Genomic DNA, 16,401 nt, shown 5'->3' on the forward strand with positions numbered 1-16,401 from the left:
CGTGACGTCCGAGATCTCATCCGGGACTCCGAACAACTTTCGGTAACCTCGTATAACAATTCCCTATAACCCTAGCGTCATCGAACCTTAAGTGTGTAGACCCTACGGGTTCGGGAGACAGGCAGACATGACCGAGACACCTCTCCAGCCAATAACCATCAGCGGGGTCTGCATACCCATGGTGGCTCCCACTTGCTCCATGATGATCTCATCGGATGAACCACGATGTCAAGGATTCAATCAATCCCGTATACAATTCCCTTTGTCTGTCGGTATAGAACTTGCCCGAGATTCGATCGTCGGTATACCTATACCTTGTTCAATCTCGTTACCGGTAAGTCTCTTTACTCGTTCCGTAGCACGTCATCGTGTGACTAACTCCTTAGTCACATTGAGCTCATGATGATGTTCTACCGAGTGGGCCCAGAGATACCTCTCCGTCACGCGGAGTGACAAATCCCGATCTCGATTCGTACCAACCCAACAGACACTTTCAGAGGTACCCGTAGTGCACCTTTATAGTCACCCAGTTACGTTGTGACGTTTGATACACCCAAAGCACTCCTACGGTATCCGAGAGTTGCACAATCTCACGGTCGAAGGAAAATACACTTGACATTAGAAAAGCTTTAACATACGAACAATACGATCTAGTGCTATGCTTAGGATTGGGTCTTGTCCGTCACATCATTCTCCCAATGATGTGATCCCGTTATCAATGACATCTAATGCCCATGATCAGGAAACCATGACCATCTATTGATCAACGAGCTAGCCAACTAGAGGCTTGCTAGGGACATATTGTGATCTATTTATTCACACATGTATTACTGTTTCCTGTTAATACAATTATAACATGAACAATAGACGATTATCATGAACAAGGAAATATGATAATAACCATTTTATTATTGCCTCTAGGGCATATTTCCAACAGTGGCAACACTACATGTATGCATAAATAAATACATAAGATGTAATTTGTATTAACATGCATGACTTGCTTGTGTGGCATGTTTGCATGTCTATCAAAATTAGGTAGTGGGTTTTAACTATTTAGAAATAGAAGATGACTATAAATGGTGACCATATATGACATGTCAACACCATATATCCAGTAATTGATTATATTATTAAAAGCAAGTATAATAATGGGCTTATAGCGCCCTTACATGACATTTTTGTCTATGTGAAAGAAAGAGAAATGAAAAAAAATAAGAAGAATGAACTCTAATGTAAGAGTCTAGCTATATGCACACTTCTAGGCAAAATATAATAAATACAAAGAAATAGGCAAAGAGAAGAAGAAAAGAATAATACTTTTGTAACCAATCTTATAGCTAACCTAATTGTATGCGTGGTTAGAACATGTACAATCGGGCCCCTCAAATGATCTCTCGTATGCCCGTGGATGCGTCCGGTCAATGACCGGATAGGAAAGAGAAGGAAAAAAAATGACCCAACCAAGCCCCTCATATCATCTTTATATGCTTGGGCTGTCCGCAAACCCTCATATGCATCTTAAATATGGAGAGGACATGAAGACTCATATACGCGCCCCGTCCGCCACATTTGACGTGATCCTATTTCGAACCATCTTTTTCTTTTCTTTATTCATTGTATCTTTTTTTTCCTTCTCATCAATCATGTGCAAGTGACTGGACATACGAAGAAGAAAATGAAAAATATGGTTGTACGGACAAACAAATAAAGGACTCATCCGTGAACATTTAAGCACCCGAATTTTTAAATGATAGCTAAAGATGTTTTTATAAATGTTGACTATACGACATGAAACATCTTGTAGCCAGCCGTTGGCTATACTATTAACCAACCATGCTACGGCCGTCCCGGCCCCGCCTGAGTTTCCGCTCCCCCGAGCTCCGCGCCGTCCACGTGCGCCTCCCCTCTCCGTCGCGTGCAATTCCCGGCGCCACCCACCGCCGGTTGCTCAGACACGCCCGCCCGCGCATGAATATGACCAAACCAAACCAACCAACTGACGCGAGGGCCCGAAAATAACTTCACGCCCCCCACGCGAATCGCTCCTCCTCCCCCCTCGCCTCACGCCCCGCATTCTCCCACTCCCTCCCTCCGTCACCTGCTCTCCCGAGCCCCACGGCGCGGCACGGCTCGGCCGAGATCCACCGTTCCACCGGCCGGCACACTGCATTCACCGGCCGTTTCTCCCCGTTTGCCAGCCGTGTTCCCCCGCCTGGCGCCGGGCTTCCTATTCCGGATTCGGCCGTTAAAAGGAAGGTGATAAGGCGTGAGGTGGGTAAAATTGGCAACCGGCGCCGGACCGCCGCTGGCCGCGGGGACGCGTCATCCTCATTCCCTCCCCGTTTCCCGCCGGTTTCCGGGGCGCTGCCATTGGACGCGCAGGGCGGCGCTGCGTGTTATATATAGCGAGCGCGTTGCCCGTGCTGCCGTCTTCCGCCGACGTCCTCGCCGTGCTGCGTTGAGTGGAGACGAGGCGATTCCCTTCTTGGTGGCGTGACTGCGGCCGGATGCTCTACGCGTAGGGCCGCCGGTGCGTGTTTTTGTGGGGTGCAAGGCGACGGCGGCGGCGGCGGCAATGGGCCTCAAGGCGGGCGGGGCGGGCAAGCTGAGGCTCCCGTCGGTGGTGGCTGCGGTGGCGCGGTCGCGGATGATGAAGCTGTGGGTGCTCCGCGCCACCTCCACGGTGCTGCTCTGGACCTGCCTCGTCCAGCTCACGGCCGTCGGGGAGACGTGGGGGCCGCGCGTCCTCATGGGCTGGCCGTCGTGCCGGACGGCGCGGCTCGCGATGACGGAGCCCGTCGTGGAGAAGGCCGTCCTGCCGACAAGGAGTAAGCACTACCACTAACTCTGCTTCGCGTTGTCCTTCTTGGGATTGCAATTCGCCGATGAGCTATGCTATGCTTTGCATTGTCATCTCTCCAATGACTTCGAATTCAATCTTTTTTATGCAAATTTCCAGATGTTATTTGAATCCAAAATGGTACTGATTGGTTAATCATTGCCAACGGAGGAAAAGAAGCATGTGCCGGCATTTTGATTGCTCGAACTCGTTATTTATGGGTTGGCCTTTACCTTTTTGGTACCAAGTGTAGTGCATTTAGGGACTGACATGAATGAACCCGAGCTTGGTCTTAGTATCAATTAAGAGGTTGGTCTGTCTCCTTTATAGAAAAAACCATGTAGCCCCAATAATGGCGCAATCTGGCGATTTTCTAAGTAAGTACTCCCTCCGTTTCAAAATATAAGACCTTTTAGAGATTACACTAGGAGACTACATATGGAGCAAAATGAGTGAATCTATATTCTAAAATATGTCTATATACGTCCGTATATAGTTCATGGTGCAATATCTAAAAGGTCTTATATTTAGGAACGAAGGGAGTACATGACATGGTTTATTTCGACTCGACACCAGTTGATATGGTTCAGTTTCACATTTTCAACACTATTGGGCGTAGAAAAATCTGTACACTTGCTAGGAAATTATGCACATTAAGATGCGTGTGGGCGCATTTCGAGAGAGAAAATGTTACGTTGATGTTCATTGCGGTAGAATGCTTTTTAGTTGTCCTTGATTTTCCTAATCTTTTACTGTCTCCATGTTCTGTTAGGAATTTATAGGAACAATGGCTATCTGATGGTTTCATGCAATGGTGGGCTTAACCAAATGCGAGCAGCCGTAAGCAGCTTTTTTAAACTCTCCATTTTTCAGTTAACTGATTTTCTGGCAGACCATCATGCTTTATACTTAGCATCTAATAACCCTCTCATTCTTTGTCTGTTTACTCAGATATGTGACATGGTTGCCATTGCAAGATATTTAAATGTGACTCTGATAGTTCCGGAGTTGGATAAGACGTCATTTTGGAATGACCCAAGGTGCGCCTGCTATTTTGATACAACTTTACTTTTCCCATTTGTGGTATACTTATGCGAATATCCTCTTGTTTTGATTGTAGCGAGTTTCAGGATATATTCGACGTTGAACATTTCATAACTTCTCTGAGAGGCGAGGTTCACATACTCAGAGAATTGCCTCCAAGAATGAAGCAAAGAGTGGAAGTGGGGATGTTTCACTCAATGCCACCTATTAGTTGGTCAGATATCTCCTATTACCATAATCAGGTTAGATTTTTTTTGTATAGTTAGATGTGTCACAATGTTACTTTTTTGTGTGAAAATGCTTACTGTTAAATTATTTCTGTACAGATACTTCCTTTGATTCAGAAACACAAGGTTCTCCATCTAAACCGAACTGATGCCAGGCTTGCAAATAACGGTTTGCCCCTGGATATCCAGAAGTTGCGTTGCCGAGTTAACTATGCTTCACTGAAGTTCACACCTCAAATTGAAGAGTTGGGCAGACGAGTGATTCAAATTCTCCGTAAAAATGGCCCTTTCTTGGTTCTTCATTTACGATATGAAATGGACATGCTGGCGTTCTCTGGCTGTACTGAAGGTTGCACGCGTGAAGAGGCAGATGAGCTCACCAGGATGAGGTAAAATATGCCGGCTCTCATACATCAAGTAGATTTGTATTTTGTTACATATTAACAGCTGAGCTGCTCGCCAACCGCAGATATGCTTACCCATGGTGGAAAGAGAAAGTCATTGACTCGTATGTGAAAAGAAAAGATGGCTTTTGCCCATTAACGCCCGAGGAGATTGCTCTTGTCCTCAGAGCATTGGAGATTGACAGAAGTATGCAAATATATATTGCGGCTGGAGAAATATATGGCGGAAAACGCAGAATGGCTTCTCTTACTTCAGCATATCCCAACGTGGTATGTACCGATTGGTGCATGCACATCTATGATTACATCATTGCTGTATTTCATAGCTGTCACTGCTTTGCATGACTGCATATCTATTTTCTCTTTTTCACTGATGATGAATTTGTATTGTTGCATAGGTGAGAAAGGAGACGCTCTTGGAACCGTCTGACCTCAGGTTCTTTCAGAACCATTCGTCGCAGATGGCAGCACTCGATTACTTGGTGTCACTGGAAAGCGACATATTTGTTCCAACATACGACGGCAACATGGCTAAAGTTGTCGAGGGACATCGCAGGTATATATTTTTCCACTTGGTCATAGCTCTCTTGTGTAAATAATTATCTGACCAGAATATTTTGATACCTCTACAGTCCTACATTGTCTGCATGTTAGATGTGAACATTTCCAGCATTTCTAACCTGACTTTTAACCAAGGAGGAAATTTATGCGTCCTTTCATATTTGTCCCTACAGGTTCATGGGTTTCAAGAAAACAATCTTATTGGACCGAAAACTTATTGTTGATCTAGTCGATCAGTACAAGAGCGGCTCATTGCCGTGGGATGAGTTCTCTAAATTAATCAAGTCCGTCCATGCAAACCGGATGGGATCAGCTTCGAGAAGGACGGTGATCCCTGACAAGCCCAAGGAAGAGGACTACTTCTACGCTAACCCTCAAGAGTGTTTGCATGATCCCGATCTTCTACGGACCTTGTGACATTTTTCCTGCCGGCACAGGGTGTGCCAGCTCATGCCATTCTTTCACAACATGAAATGATCACATGGCTGAACTGGGATTACACATTGTTTCTCTCCGCACTCGAGCCAAATGGCAAGGCATCCTGAGGAGTTGAGTTTGTGCTAAAGAGGAAGGCAGAGAGATAGGAGCTGCTCACTTGAATGTGTAGATGTTATAGAATGGGGGGATAGGTTCTGAAAGGGAGCTGATATTTTCTTGTATAGATGTCGAGGGCAAGACGTCACACTTATCATTCTACAGGAACGTTGTTATGTTGCGGTTTTCGCTTTGTCTAGACCCGATTCCTACAGATTGGCAGGGAATTTTAGCCCAGTTTCTCTGTCCATCCGGTGGAACTGTGGCGGATCCAGTGTGATCCAAACAGGCCCCGATGAAATTGTGACAAAGAATAGAGACAGCATTGCATAGCAATCCTCTTCTTTTCCTCTGTATATCTCCTCCAGAAGTTGCACCTGTACGGTTGTACACAACTGTTTCAGCAGGTAGACTAGATCAGATGCTGCTATATATAGCCTGAAAATCGAGTAAAATGAACACAAGTCGTCCTCTTCTTAACGACCATGGTGCGTCGAAATGCTACTCCCTCCGATCCAAATTAATTGCCGCAGCTTTAGTATAAATTTAATTTGCGCTCGTCCACTTGTTAGTGTGTGCATTAGGGCATCTCGTTTCCAGTGTTGATCGAGATAGGATGCGGGGATTAAGGTAGGATTAACATTGATGCAAGAGCAGTCGTAGCAACTTCCGTTCCAAGCAATCGTAGGAATTCAGCAATATGGTATACTACTGCCTCGTCTTCAGCTCTCCCGGTGTAGTGTAACGCGATCCTAGGTGCGTCGTGCGGGGAGCCAGTCATCGTCGCCAACGTGCGATGGAGTTCGTGAGATCGCCTTGTTTTCAGTGGCGATCGGGATGGAGAATTTACCTTGACGCAAGAGCAACCAACCTAGGGGGCGTTTAGCATTGGTGTACTTATTACTGTACTACCCCGTCTATAACATAAAATAGTACTGTACTACTGTACTACGTATAGTCTCATTACTACATTGCGCTGGCACCGGGGCATGGGATCACTGAATTTTCAGAAGCCGATGCTGATCCAGCTTGGGGATCCTCCTCTGATTTGGACGGGGATACACTGTTGCTACCTTTTTCTAGTATAACCGTTGAGGCATTGGTATCAGTGTAGATTCGCGAGCTGCCATGTGAGGTTTGCAGGCTTATTTTGTTTTGGTTAGTCGTGTTAGGGTTAGTTTCAGATAGATGTGACCATATAGTCATTAAAATGTTACCATATGTAGTGCACACATTTTAAAAGTGTTATATATATATCCAAAACATTTAACAACATTGCAAATTCAAAACATTTAACAACATTTCAAATTCAGATTACATATTCAACTGAAAGCCATTATATGTAACATGGTTCATAAAAAGTCATCGCATGCAACAGAAATCACACACTTTCATTGTCTCATAGGCGGAGCTTAGTGGAGAGCAACATGAGCCCTCACCCCCAGCCTATGAGAAAGCTAGCATATATCCCCTAGCATTCAGCCCATATGTCCACCTAAAATCAGGCTATAGTCATGTTTCTTGCTCCTACATAAATTCAGCCCAAGCTCCGCCACTGGTCACTACCACTTCTACTACTATAGGACATTGAATTGGCATTTTCAAAGCCAAGATTTGTCCACGAGCAAGCTCCCAAGTCCCTATAGTGTTCTCTGGTCTAATCCATCTCACTAGCCTCCATAAACATGATTGGTTCCTCTTGCTCGTTCTTCTTATTTATTTCCTTTTAGTCTCGAGCTTCAACTTCTGCTCTATTTCCTCTTACTTTCGTTCGAGGGCCGGCTCCATCTTTTTCTCTTTTGTTTATTTGAGTTATTATTTCATCTTGCGAACTCCATATTGTTTCATAGCTTTCTCTTTCATCGATCCACATGGAGCTAGGGTGGCACTTCTCCCCCCTCTCATGTTCACCATCACCATCCTCCTTGAGACTAACGGAAGATGAGATGCATCTTCCTTGATGTTGTTTCCTTTCTTCTTGCTTGCTTCTCATTTCCTTTGAGCATCGTGCAATAGTGTAACAAACTAAAGGGCTTGTTCATGTTTCTCTTGCTCTTTTGCTTGTATTGATCTTGTATGCAGGTTCATACTCTTCAGTCAACACCTACTTGATGGTTTTTCTCTTAAAGAACTTGTTTGATTGCAACTTTTATGTGAACAAGAACAACACATCTTAAAATGATTCTAGATTTGCTCCATGTAGGGATTTGTCCAGAAATAGAACAAAATCCACGGATAGTTTGGCTCATCTGGTTCGATTCAATAACAATGGCTTGACCACACAAAAGGAGATCATAAAAAACACGAGGGAGTGAATGGGAGGGAAATTTGATCCAAGAGAAATACTATTGAGTTGAGTGCTAGAGATGGCTTATATAAAATAATAGGAAGTTAGTTAATGACCAGGAAAAAAAATATAAGGAGCACTAGTAGAAAATAGGGCTTTGGTTCGGGCCTGGCCAGCCCATTAGTTCCGGTTCTTCACGAACCGGGACCCATGGGGGGCATTACTCCCGGTTCATGGACCCAGGGGGCCGGCTGGGGCCTCGTGGGCATTGGTCCCGGTTTGTGTGGACCCATTTGTCCCAGTTCTAGGCACGAACCGGGACCAATGGGCCGCGCTCCTGGCCCACATCCATTGGTACCGGTTCATGCCTTGAACCGGTTTAGAAGGGGGGCTTTAGCCCCGGTTTATGCCACGAACCGGGACAAATAATTTGCCTATATATACCCATCGCCGCGGCAGAGCACTCTGTTTTTTTCTGGCCGGCGAGGGGAGGGCATTTGGGTGCTCTAGCTTAACTCCTATGCACATGAGGTGTTCGATGAAATGCCCGAGCCACACTAGTTAAGCTTTCTCCTCTCGAAGCTTGACCTCGGAGCTCCATTTTTCCCGAGATTTGTCTAGATTTAGCGGTCCGTCACGCCCCGTCCCCGTTTTCACCGCTGGGGCACGTCCATGTGTACGTCCGCAATGTCGTGTGCAAGCTCCTCCGCAGACAGTGAGGTAAGTCGATTTGGATTTTCGGTTGACATTGGATTTGGGGATTTCTCATCTAGGGTTTCATGGGATGGGCTGTAATATGCGCCTTTCTAGCTCGTAGGTGGATGACTGCGGGACTGTGCAGTTCCAATCCGAATTTTTCATTCCCAATCCAAGTTTCTACGGCCTTGAGGAGCGCTCGAATCACCGTTTCCCGTGGCATGGGCTAATTCCTGCTCGCCGTGTTTCTTGGGGTGGAGCAAGCATGGGAAGAAGGTTTTTGGGTTGTCCACTCGATGTATTTCCTCAAAACATCATTTGGTACTCTGTTTTCATCGATTTATTGCAAAGTTATGAATTTCACCTAATTATGTGAACACTGATTTAACAGCTTCCTAATGAGTGTGATTGGGTTGTTTGGATTGACCCCCCTCCCACTGAGCTAGTGGGGCAGGCTTTTCAATTTCATGGTCTTATAGCTCAAAATAATCAGTAAATGCATGAAAAATAACAAATGAAGTTAGAAAGGGTTGTAAATTGATGATGTGGCTTTGAATGGTGCATTTTGAACACAGAAAAACTATGGAGTTCAAATAAGTTCAAAAAAATGAAATCCCTTTGTAACACACGAGTTTCCGTATGAAACCCTGATACTTCGAAAGAGATTGTCCGTTTTGTACACGAAGTGCATCCAGTTTTGGCCGTAACCCTCTCAACTTTCTCGCACATGCTATGTGGGTGAAATGATGATATCATGCCAACTTGGAACCTTTTCAGAGTTCATTTCAAATGCTTTTCAATTTCATGGTCTTATAGCTCAAAATAATCAGTAAATGCATGAAAAATAACAAATGAAGTCAGAAAGGGTTGTAAATTGGTGATGTGGCTTTGAATGGTGCATTTTGAACACAGAAAAACTATGGAGTTCAAATAAGTTCAAAAAAATGAAATCCTTTTGTAACAGACGAGTTTCCTCTCGTAATTTACATGTCATGTGGTGTTCATCGTCTATTAAAACTTTGGCCACACGTTGCAGGTTCCTAGTTATTAGGCCATAGTTATAATTATATCATGTTACATGTTGTACAAACAACAATAACAACCCAAATTGTCCTTTGAATGATCGTAGCACATGTGGTCGTTTTGAATGGTTTATATAATGCCCACATCTTGTGGACAATTACAAAATTTCTAAGTATTTTTGAAACATTAAATTATTACAAAATTTGGGTGGTTGTCGATGATATGCTTCCTGTTTTACCTCCATGTGAAGTAATTTGCATTTATATTTAGAAATAGTTGGTGTTCATCTATATACTAAATTTGTTAAATTATAATTTACAGCTTATTTCGCTGCTTCGACTGAATTCCGAAAATTAATTGACACGACACACTACACGTATGGATCACATCTAACTTGGGAGGAGAAGGACCATCTTCTCCACTTTCTTGTTGCTGGTGTTCTGGCTTCTAGGGATACCTTCCCGTATCATTTTGCAATTGGCCAAAATTATTCATTTTACATGCCACTAGTGCATAGGTTGAGTCCAGATGACATTCGCCGAAATGTCTTGGTAAGAGTTTCCTAATTAAGTACGCTCCACTATTGCATAAATGGTGTTGATTACATTGCTAACTAGGTTATTATTATGTTCTTCAACAGCAACTGCCACATGATGTAGTGCCTCCGTTAATGGACCCAGAAGGTCAAATGAGAATTAGAAGCCCGCTGAGGGCCGAGTTCTATGCTCCATACTTGATTAACTTCAAATCAAGATAAAAAAGACTCCAAATTGAAGCATGGAGAGAAATAAAGAAGGTTCGCAAGCCACAAGCTGGAGACCGTTGGATCTCTGTGATTCATCATGGAGCCAGAGGTGTTATTCTGTTTTATGACATTATATGTAAGAGTGAGGACTAGGTCTTATGAGAGACAAGTTATTCTAATTTATATTATTACTTGACATGATCAATTAATTAGGATGCATGATGCATATGATGACTATATATATTATGATGTTTCTCTGTTTTATTTTATGTGTATCATATGATAACTTGGTATATCATTAAGTTGATGATGAGTTGTTAGATGATCGATTAGAATACTATTGCCATTCGACGAAAATGACATGAAATGATATAGTGTAAAAAAGATGCATATATGTGCATGTAACTCGTGTCTACATTTTGTAAATATGTTCGACAAAGCACGACGGATGACCAAGCACGGAGATATATAAGAGAGGACATTTTTCTCTATTAGCTAGCTATAATAACAACCTAAATTAACCCCTAAACCAGCCCCTTTAAAAAAAACCTCAGCTCCAGCCAGGTGCTGACGCGTGGATGCCTTTTGGTCCCGGTTGGTGTCATCAACCGGGACTAAAGGCCCCCTGCCTGGCCTGGCCGCAGCGGCCACGTGGAGGCCCATCTATCCCGGTTCGTGTAAGAACCGAGACTAAAGGCAAAGGGCATTTGTAACGACCTTTTTGTCCCGGTTCCGAAACCAGGACACAAGGTCCTTATGAACCGGCACAAAAGGCTCTTTTTCTACTAGTGGAGGGAGGGGACAACCTTGTTGTATACCTTGGGTGATGCATAAGTGATTTTTTTATAATAACATAGAAGGAGGGCGTGGAAATACAATCATGAATTAGATTGATAAAAGGTCCATGCAACCCTTTATGAGATAGAGTAACTTAACGAAGTTCCACTCTAGTTGATCAAAAAAATCTGCTACATCGATTTTTAACATCAAGGCAAGATTTTTCCAAGAGCTAAGATTAAAAGGAGTTATCTCTTGAGCAGTGATGATTATTGTTGTTATGAAAATGACTTTTGACTTAAGGGTATCTTTAGTCATGCCATCATAAGTAAAGTTAGTGAGGGCAGTGTTTTTTGAATAGGTTCAATTGTCTGAATGGAGAGCGACCCAATCCGGTGTTAGAAATGCGTCAAGTTTATCATGGACACATGCCCGAGTCGTTCATAACTCGTCGGTTCTCTTTCACATTTCTCCTGTTCGATGTTGGGTCGAGTCATACACAACTCCTTGGTACCCTTGTTGGGGCACGTCGCATGGGAAACAAAAATTTTCCTACGCGCACGAAGACCTATCATGGTGATGTCCATCTACGAGAGGGGATTTCCGATCTACGTACCCTTGTAGATCGCACAGCAGAAGCGTTAGTGAACGCGGTTGATGTAGTAGAACGTCCTCACGTCCCTCGATCCGCCCCGCGAACCATCCCACGAACCGTCCCGCGATCCGTCCCACGATCTAGTGCCGAATGGACAGCACCTCCGCGTTCAGCACACGTACAGCTCGACGATGATCTTGGCCTTCTTGATCCAGCTAGAGAGACGGAGAGGTAGATGAGTTCTCCGGCAGCGTGACGGCGCTCCGGAGGTTGGTGATGATCTAATCTCGGCAGGGCTTCGCCCAAGCTCCGCAGAGACGCGATCTAGAGGTAAAACCGTGGAGTTATGTGGTCGGGCTGCCTTGGAAAAGTTGTCTCAAATCAGCCCTAATAGCTCCATATATATAGGAGGAGGGGAGGGGAGGCTTGCCTTGAGGCTCAAGGAGCCCCAAGGGCTGCGCCACCAAGGGGAGGAGAAGTCTTCCTCCAATCCTAGTCCAACTAGGATTGGAAGGTGGAGTCCTTCTCTTCTTTCCCACCTTTCCTTTTTTTCTCTTCTTTTGGTTTTTCTTTCTTCTCTTGCGCAAGACAGCCTTGAGCTGACCCCACCTACTTGGTGCGCCACCCCCAAGGTCCTTGGGCCCTCCCGGGTGGGTGGTCCCCCCTCCCGGTGAAGATCCGGAACCCATTCGTCATTCCCGATACATTACCGGTGATGCCCGAAAATCTTCCGGTAACCAAATGAAGTCATCCTATATATCAATCTTCGTTTTTGGACCATTCCGGAAACCCTCGTGACGTCCGTGATCTCATCCGGGACTCCAAACAACATTTGGTAACCAACCATATAACTCAAATACGCATAAAACAACGTCGAACCTTAAGTGTGCAGACCCTCCAGGTTCGAGAACTATGTAGACATGACCCGAGTGACTCCTCGGTCAATATCCAATAGCGGGACCTGGATGCCCATATTGGATCCCACATATTCTACGAAGATCTTATCGTTTGAACCTTAGTGCCAAGGATTCATATAATCCCGTATGTCATTCCATTTGTCCTTCGGTATGTTACTTGCCCGAGATTCGATTGTCAGTATCCGCATACCTATTTCAATCTCGTTTACCGGCAAGTCTCTTTACTCGTTCCGTAATACAAGATCCCGCAACTTACACTAAGTCACATTGCTTTCAAGGCTTGTGTGTGATGTTGTATTACCGAGTGGGCCCCGAGATACCTCTCCGTCACACAGAGTGACAAATCCCAGTCTCGATCCATACTAACTCAACGAACACCTTCGGAGATACATGTAGAGCATCTTTATAGTCACCCAGTTACGTTGCAACGTTTGATACACACAAAGCACTCCTCCGGTGTCAGTGAGTTATATGATCTCATGGTCATAGGAACAAATACTTGACACGCAGAAAATAGTAGCAACAAGATGACACGATCAACATGCTACGTCTATTAGTTTGGGTCTAGTCCATCACGTGATTCTTCTAATGACGTGATCCAGTTATCAAGCAACAACACCTTGTATATAATCAGAAGACCCTGACTATCTTTGATCAACTGGCTAGCCAACTAGAGGCTTGCTAGGGACAGTGTTTTGTCTATGTATCCACACATGTATATAAGTCTTCATTCAATACAATTATAGCATGGATAATAAACTATTATCATGAAAAAGAAATATAATAATAACTAATTTATTATTGCCTCTAGGGCATATTTCCAACAGTCTCCCACTTGCACTAGAGTCAATAATCTAGTTCACATCACCATGTGATTCCAACGAATCCAACACCGATATAATTATGGGGTCTCATCACGTCTTGCTCGTGAGAGAGGTTTTAGTCAACGGTTCTGAAACTTTCAGATCCGTGTGTTCTTTACAAATCTTTATGTCATCTTATAGATGCTGCTACTATGTGCTATTCGGAAATACTCCAAATATCTATTCCACTATACGAATCCGTTTCACTACTCATAGTTATTCGGATTAGTGTCAAAGCTTGCATCGACGTAACCTTTTACGACGAACTCTTTAACCACCTCCATAATCGAGAAAAATTCCTTAGTCCATCAGTTACTAAGGATAAATTTTGACCGCTGCTAGTGATTCAATCATGGATCACTCTCTGTACCTCTCAACAGACTTTGAGTCAAGGCACACATCAGGTGCGTACCCAGCATGGCATACTTCAGATTCTACGGCCAAGGCATAGAAGACGACCTTTGTCTATTCTCTTTATTCTGCCGGGGTCGGGTTTTGAGTCTTACTCAAATTCACACCTCACAACGCAACCAAGAACTCCTTCTTTGCTGATCTATTTTGAACTCCTTCAAAAACTTGTCAAGGCATGCATCTTGTTGAAACTTCTATCAAGCGCTTTCGATCTATTTCCATAGATCTTTGATGCTCAACGTTCAAGTAGCGCAATCCAGGTACTCCTTTGAAAACTCCTTTCAAACAACCTTGTATGCTTTACAGAAATTCTACATTACTTCTGATCCACAATATGTCAACCACATATACTTATCAGAAATTCTATAGTGCTCGCACTCACTTCTTTGGAAATACAAGTTTCTCATAAACCTTGTACAAACCCAACATCTTTGATCATCTCATCAAAGTGTATATTCCAACTCCGAGATGCTTGCACCAATCCATTGAAGGATCGCTGGAGCTTGCATACTTGCTAGTATCTTTAGGATCGACAAAACCTCCTGGTTGTATCACATACAATGTTTGCTCAAGGAAATCGTCGAGGAAACAATGTTTTGACATCCTATGTGCAATATTTCATAAATAATGTAGCAACTACTAACATAATTCTAACAGACTTTCAGCATCGCTACGAGTGAGAAAGTCTCATCATAGTCAACTGTTTGATCTTGTCGGAAACATCTTTGCGACAGGTCGAGCTTTTCTTAATAGTGACTTATCACCATCATCGTCTGTCTTCCTTTTAAAGATCCATCTTTACTCAATAGTCCTATGACCATCAAGTAGTTCTTCCAAAGTCTACACTTTGTTTTCATACATGGATCCTCTCTCGGATTTCATGGCCTCCAGCCATTTGTCGGAATCCGGGCCCACCATTGCTTTCTCCATAACTCGTAGGTTCATTGTTGCTCAACAACATGACCTCCAAGATAGGGTTACAGTACTACTCTGTAGTAGTACACGACCTTGTCAACCTACGAGATTTGTAGTAACTTGATTCGATGCTCGATGATCACCATCATCAGCTTTCACTTCAATTGGTGTAGGCGCCACAGGAACAACTTCCTGCGCCCTGCTACACACTGGTTGAAGTGATGGTTCAATAACCTCATCAAGTTCTACCACCCTCCCACTCAATTCTTTTGAGATAAACCTTTCCTCGAGAAAGGATCCGTTTCTAGAAACAAACACTTTGCTTTTGGATCTGAGATAGGAGATGTACCCCAACTGTTTTGGATACCCTATGAAGATGCATTTATCCGCTTTGGGTTCGAGCTTATCAGATTGAAACTTTTTCACATAAGTGTCGAAGCCCCAAACTTTCAAGAAACGACAGTTTAGATTTCTCTAAACCTCAGTCTATACTGTGTCATCTCAACGGAAATACGCGGTGCCCTATTTAAAGTGAATGCGGTTGTCTCTAATGCATAACCCATAAACGATAGTGGTAATTCGATAAGAGACATCATAGCATGCACCATACCAAATAGTGCGTGGCTATGACGTGCAGACACATCATCACACTATGATGTTCCAGGTGGCATGAACTGCGAAACAATTTCCACATTGTCTTAACTGCGTACCAAAACTCGTAACTCAGATATTCATTTCTATGATCATATCGTAGACAGTTTATCCTCTTGTTACGACGAACTTCACTCCGAAACAGAATTGAACTTTTCAATATTTCAGAATTGTGATTCATTAAGTAAATACTCTTGTATCTACTCAAATCGTCATTGAAGTAAGAACATAATGACATCCATTGCGTGCCTCAGCACCCATTGGACTGCATACATCAAAATGTATCACTTCCAACAAGTTACTATCTTGTTTCATCTCAATGAAAACAAGGCCTTGCTCATGTGGTGTGATTTGCATGTCACTAGTGATTCAAAATCAAGTGAGTATAAAGATCCATCAGCATGGAGCCTCTTCATGCAATTTATACCAACATGACTCAAGCGGCAGTGCCACAAGTAAGTGGTACTATCATCATTACCTCGTATCTTTTGGCACCAATATCATGAACATGTGTAACACTACAATCGAGATTCAATAAACCATTGAAGGTGACTATTCAAGCAAATAGAGTAACCATTATTCTCTTTAAATGAATAATCGTATTGCAATAAACATGATCCAATCATGTTCATGCTTAACGCAAGCACCAAATAACAATTATTTAGGTTTAACACCAATCCCGATGGTAGAGGGAGCGTGCGACGTTTGATCATATCAACCTTGGAAACACTTCCAACACGTATCGTCACCTGGCCTTTAGCTAGTCTCCGTTTATGTCATAGCTTTCATTTCGTGTTACTAATCACTTAGCAACCGAACCGGTATCCAATACCCTCATGCTACTAGGAGTACTAGTAAAGTACACATCAACATCATGTATATCAAATATACTTCTTTCGACTTTTGCCA

General features: G+C 43.5%; 1 protein-coding gene across 1 annotated transcript; it reads left to right on the top strand.

The window, feature by feature from the left end:
- The first annotated feature begins 2,009 nt into the window (after positions 1 to 2,009).
- LOC123404794 (rhamnogalacturonan I rhamnosyltransferase 1-like) lies at positions 2,010 to 5,968 on the top strand. Its single transcript, XM_045098737.1, has 8 exons — positions 2,010 to 2,831; positions 3,615 to 3,682; positions 3,794 to 3,882; positions 3,963 to 4,128; positions 4,213 to 4,502; positions 4,583 to 4,787; positions 4,916 to 5,073; positions 5,252 to 5,968. The coding sequence occupies exons 1-8, from the start codon at positions 2,579 to 2,581 to the stop codon at positions 5,493 to 5,495; spliced, it is 1,473 nt and encodes a 490-aa protein (XP_044954672.1). The 5' UTR covers positions 2,010 to 2,578; the 3' UTR covers positions 5,496 to 5,968.
- Positions 5,969 to 16,401: the final 10,433 nt, after the last annotated feature.

This window comes from Hordeum vulgare, chromosome 6H (genome assembly GCF_904849725.1).
Source record: "Hordeum vulgare subsp. vulgare chromosome 6H, MorexV3_pseudomolecules_assembly, whole genome shotgun sequence".
Lineage (NCBI taxonomy): Eukaryota > Viridiplantae > Streptophyta > Magnoliopsida > Poales > Poaceae > Hordeum > Hordeum vulgare.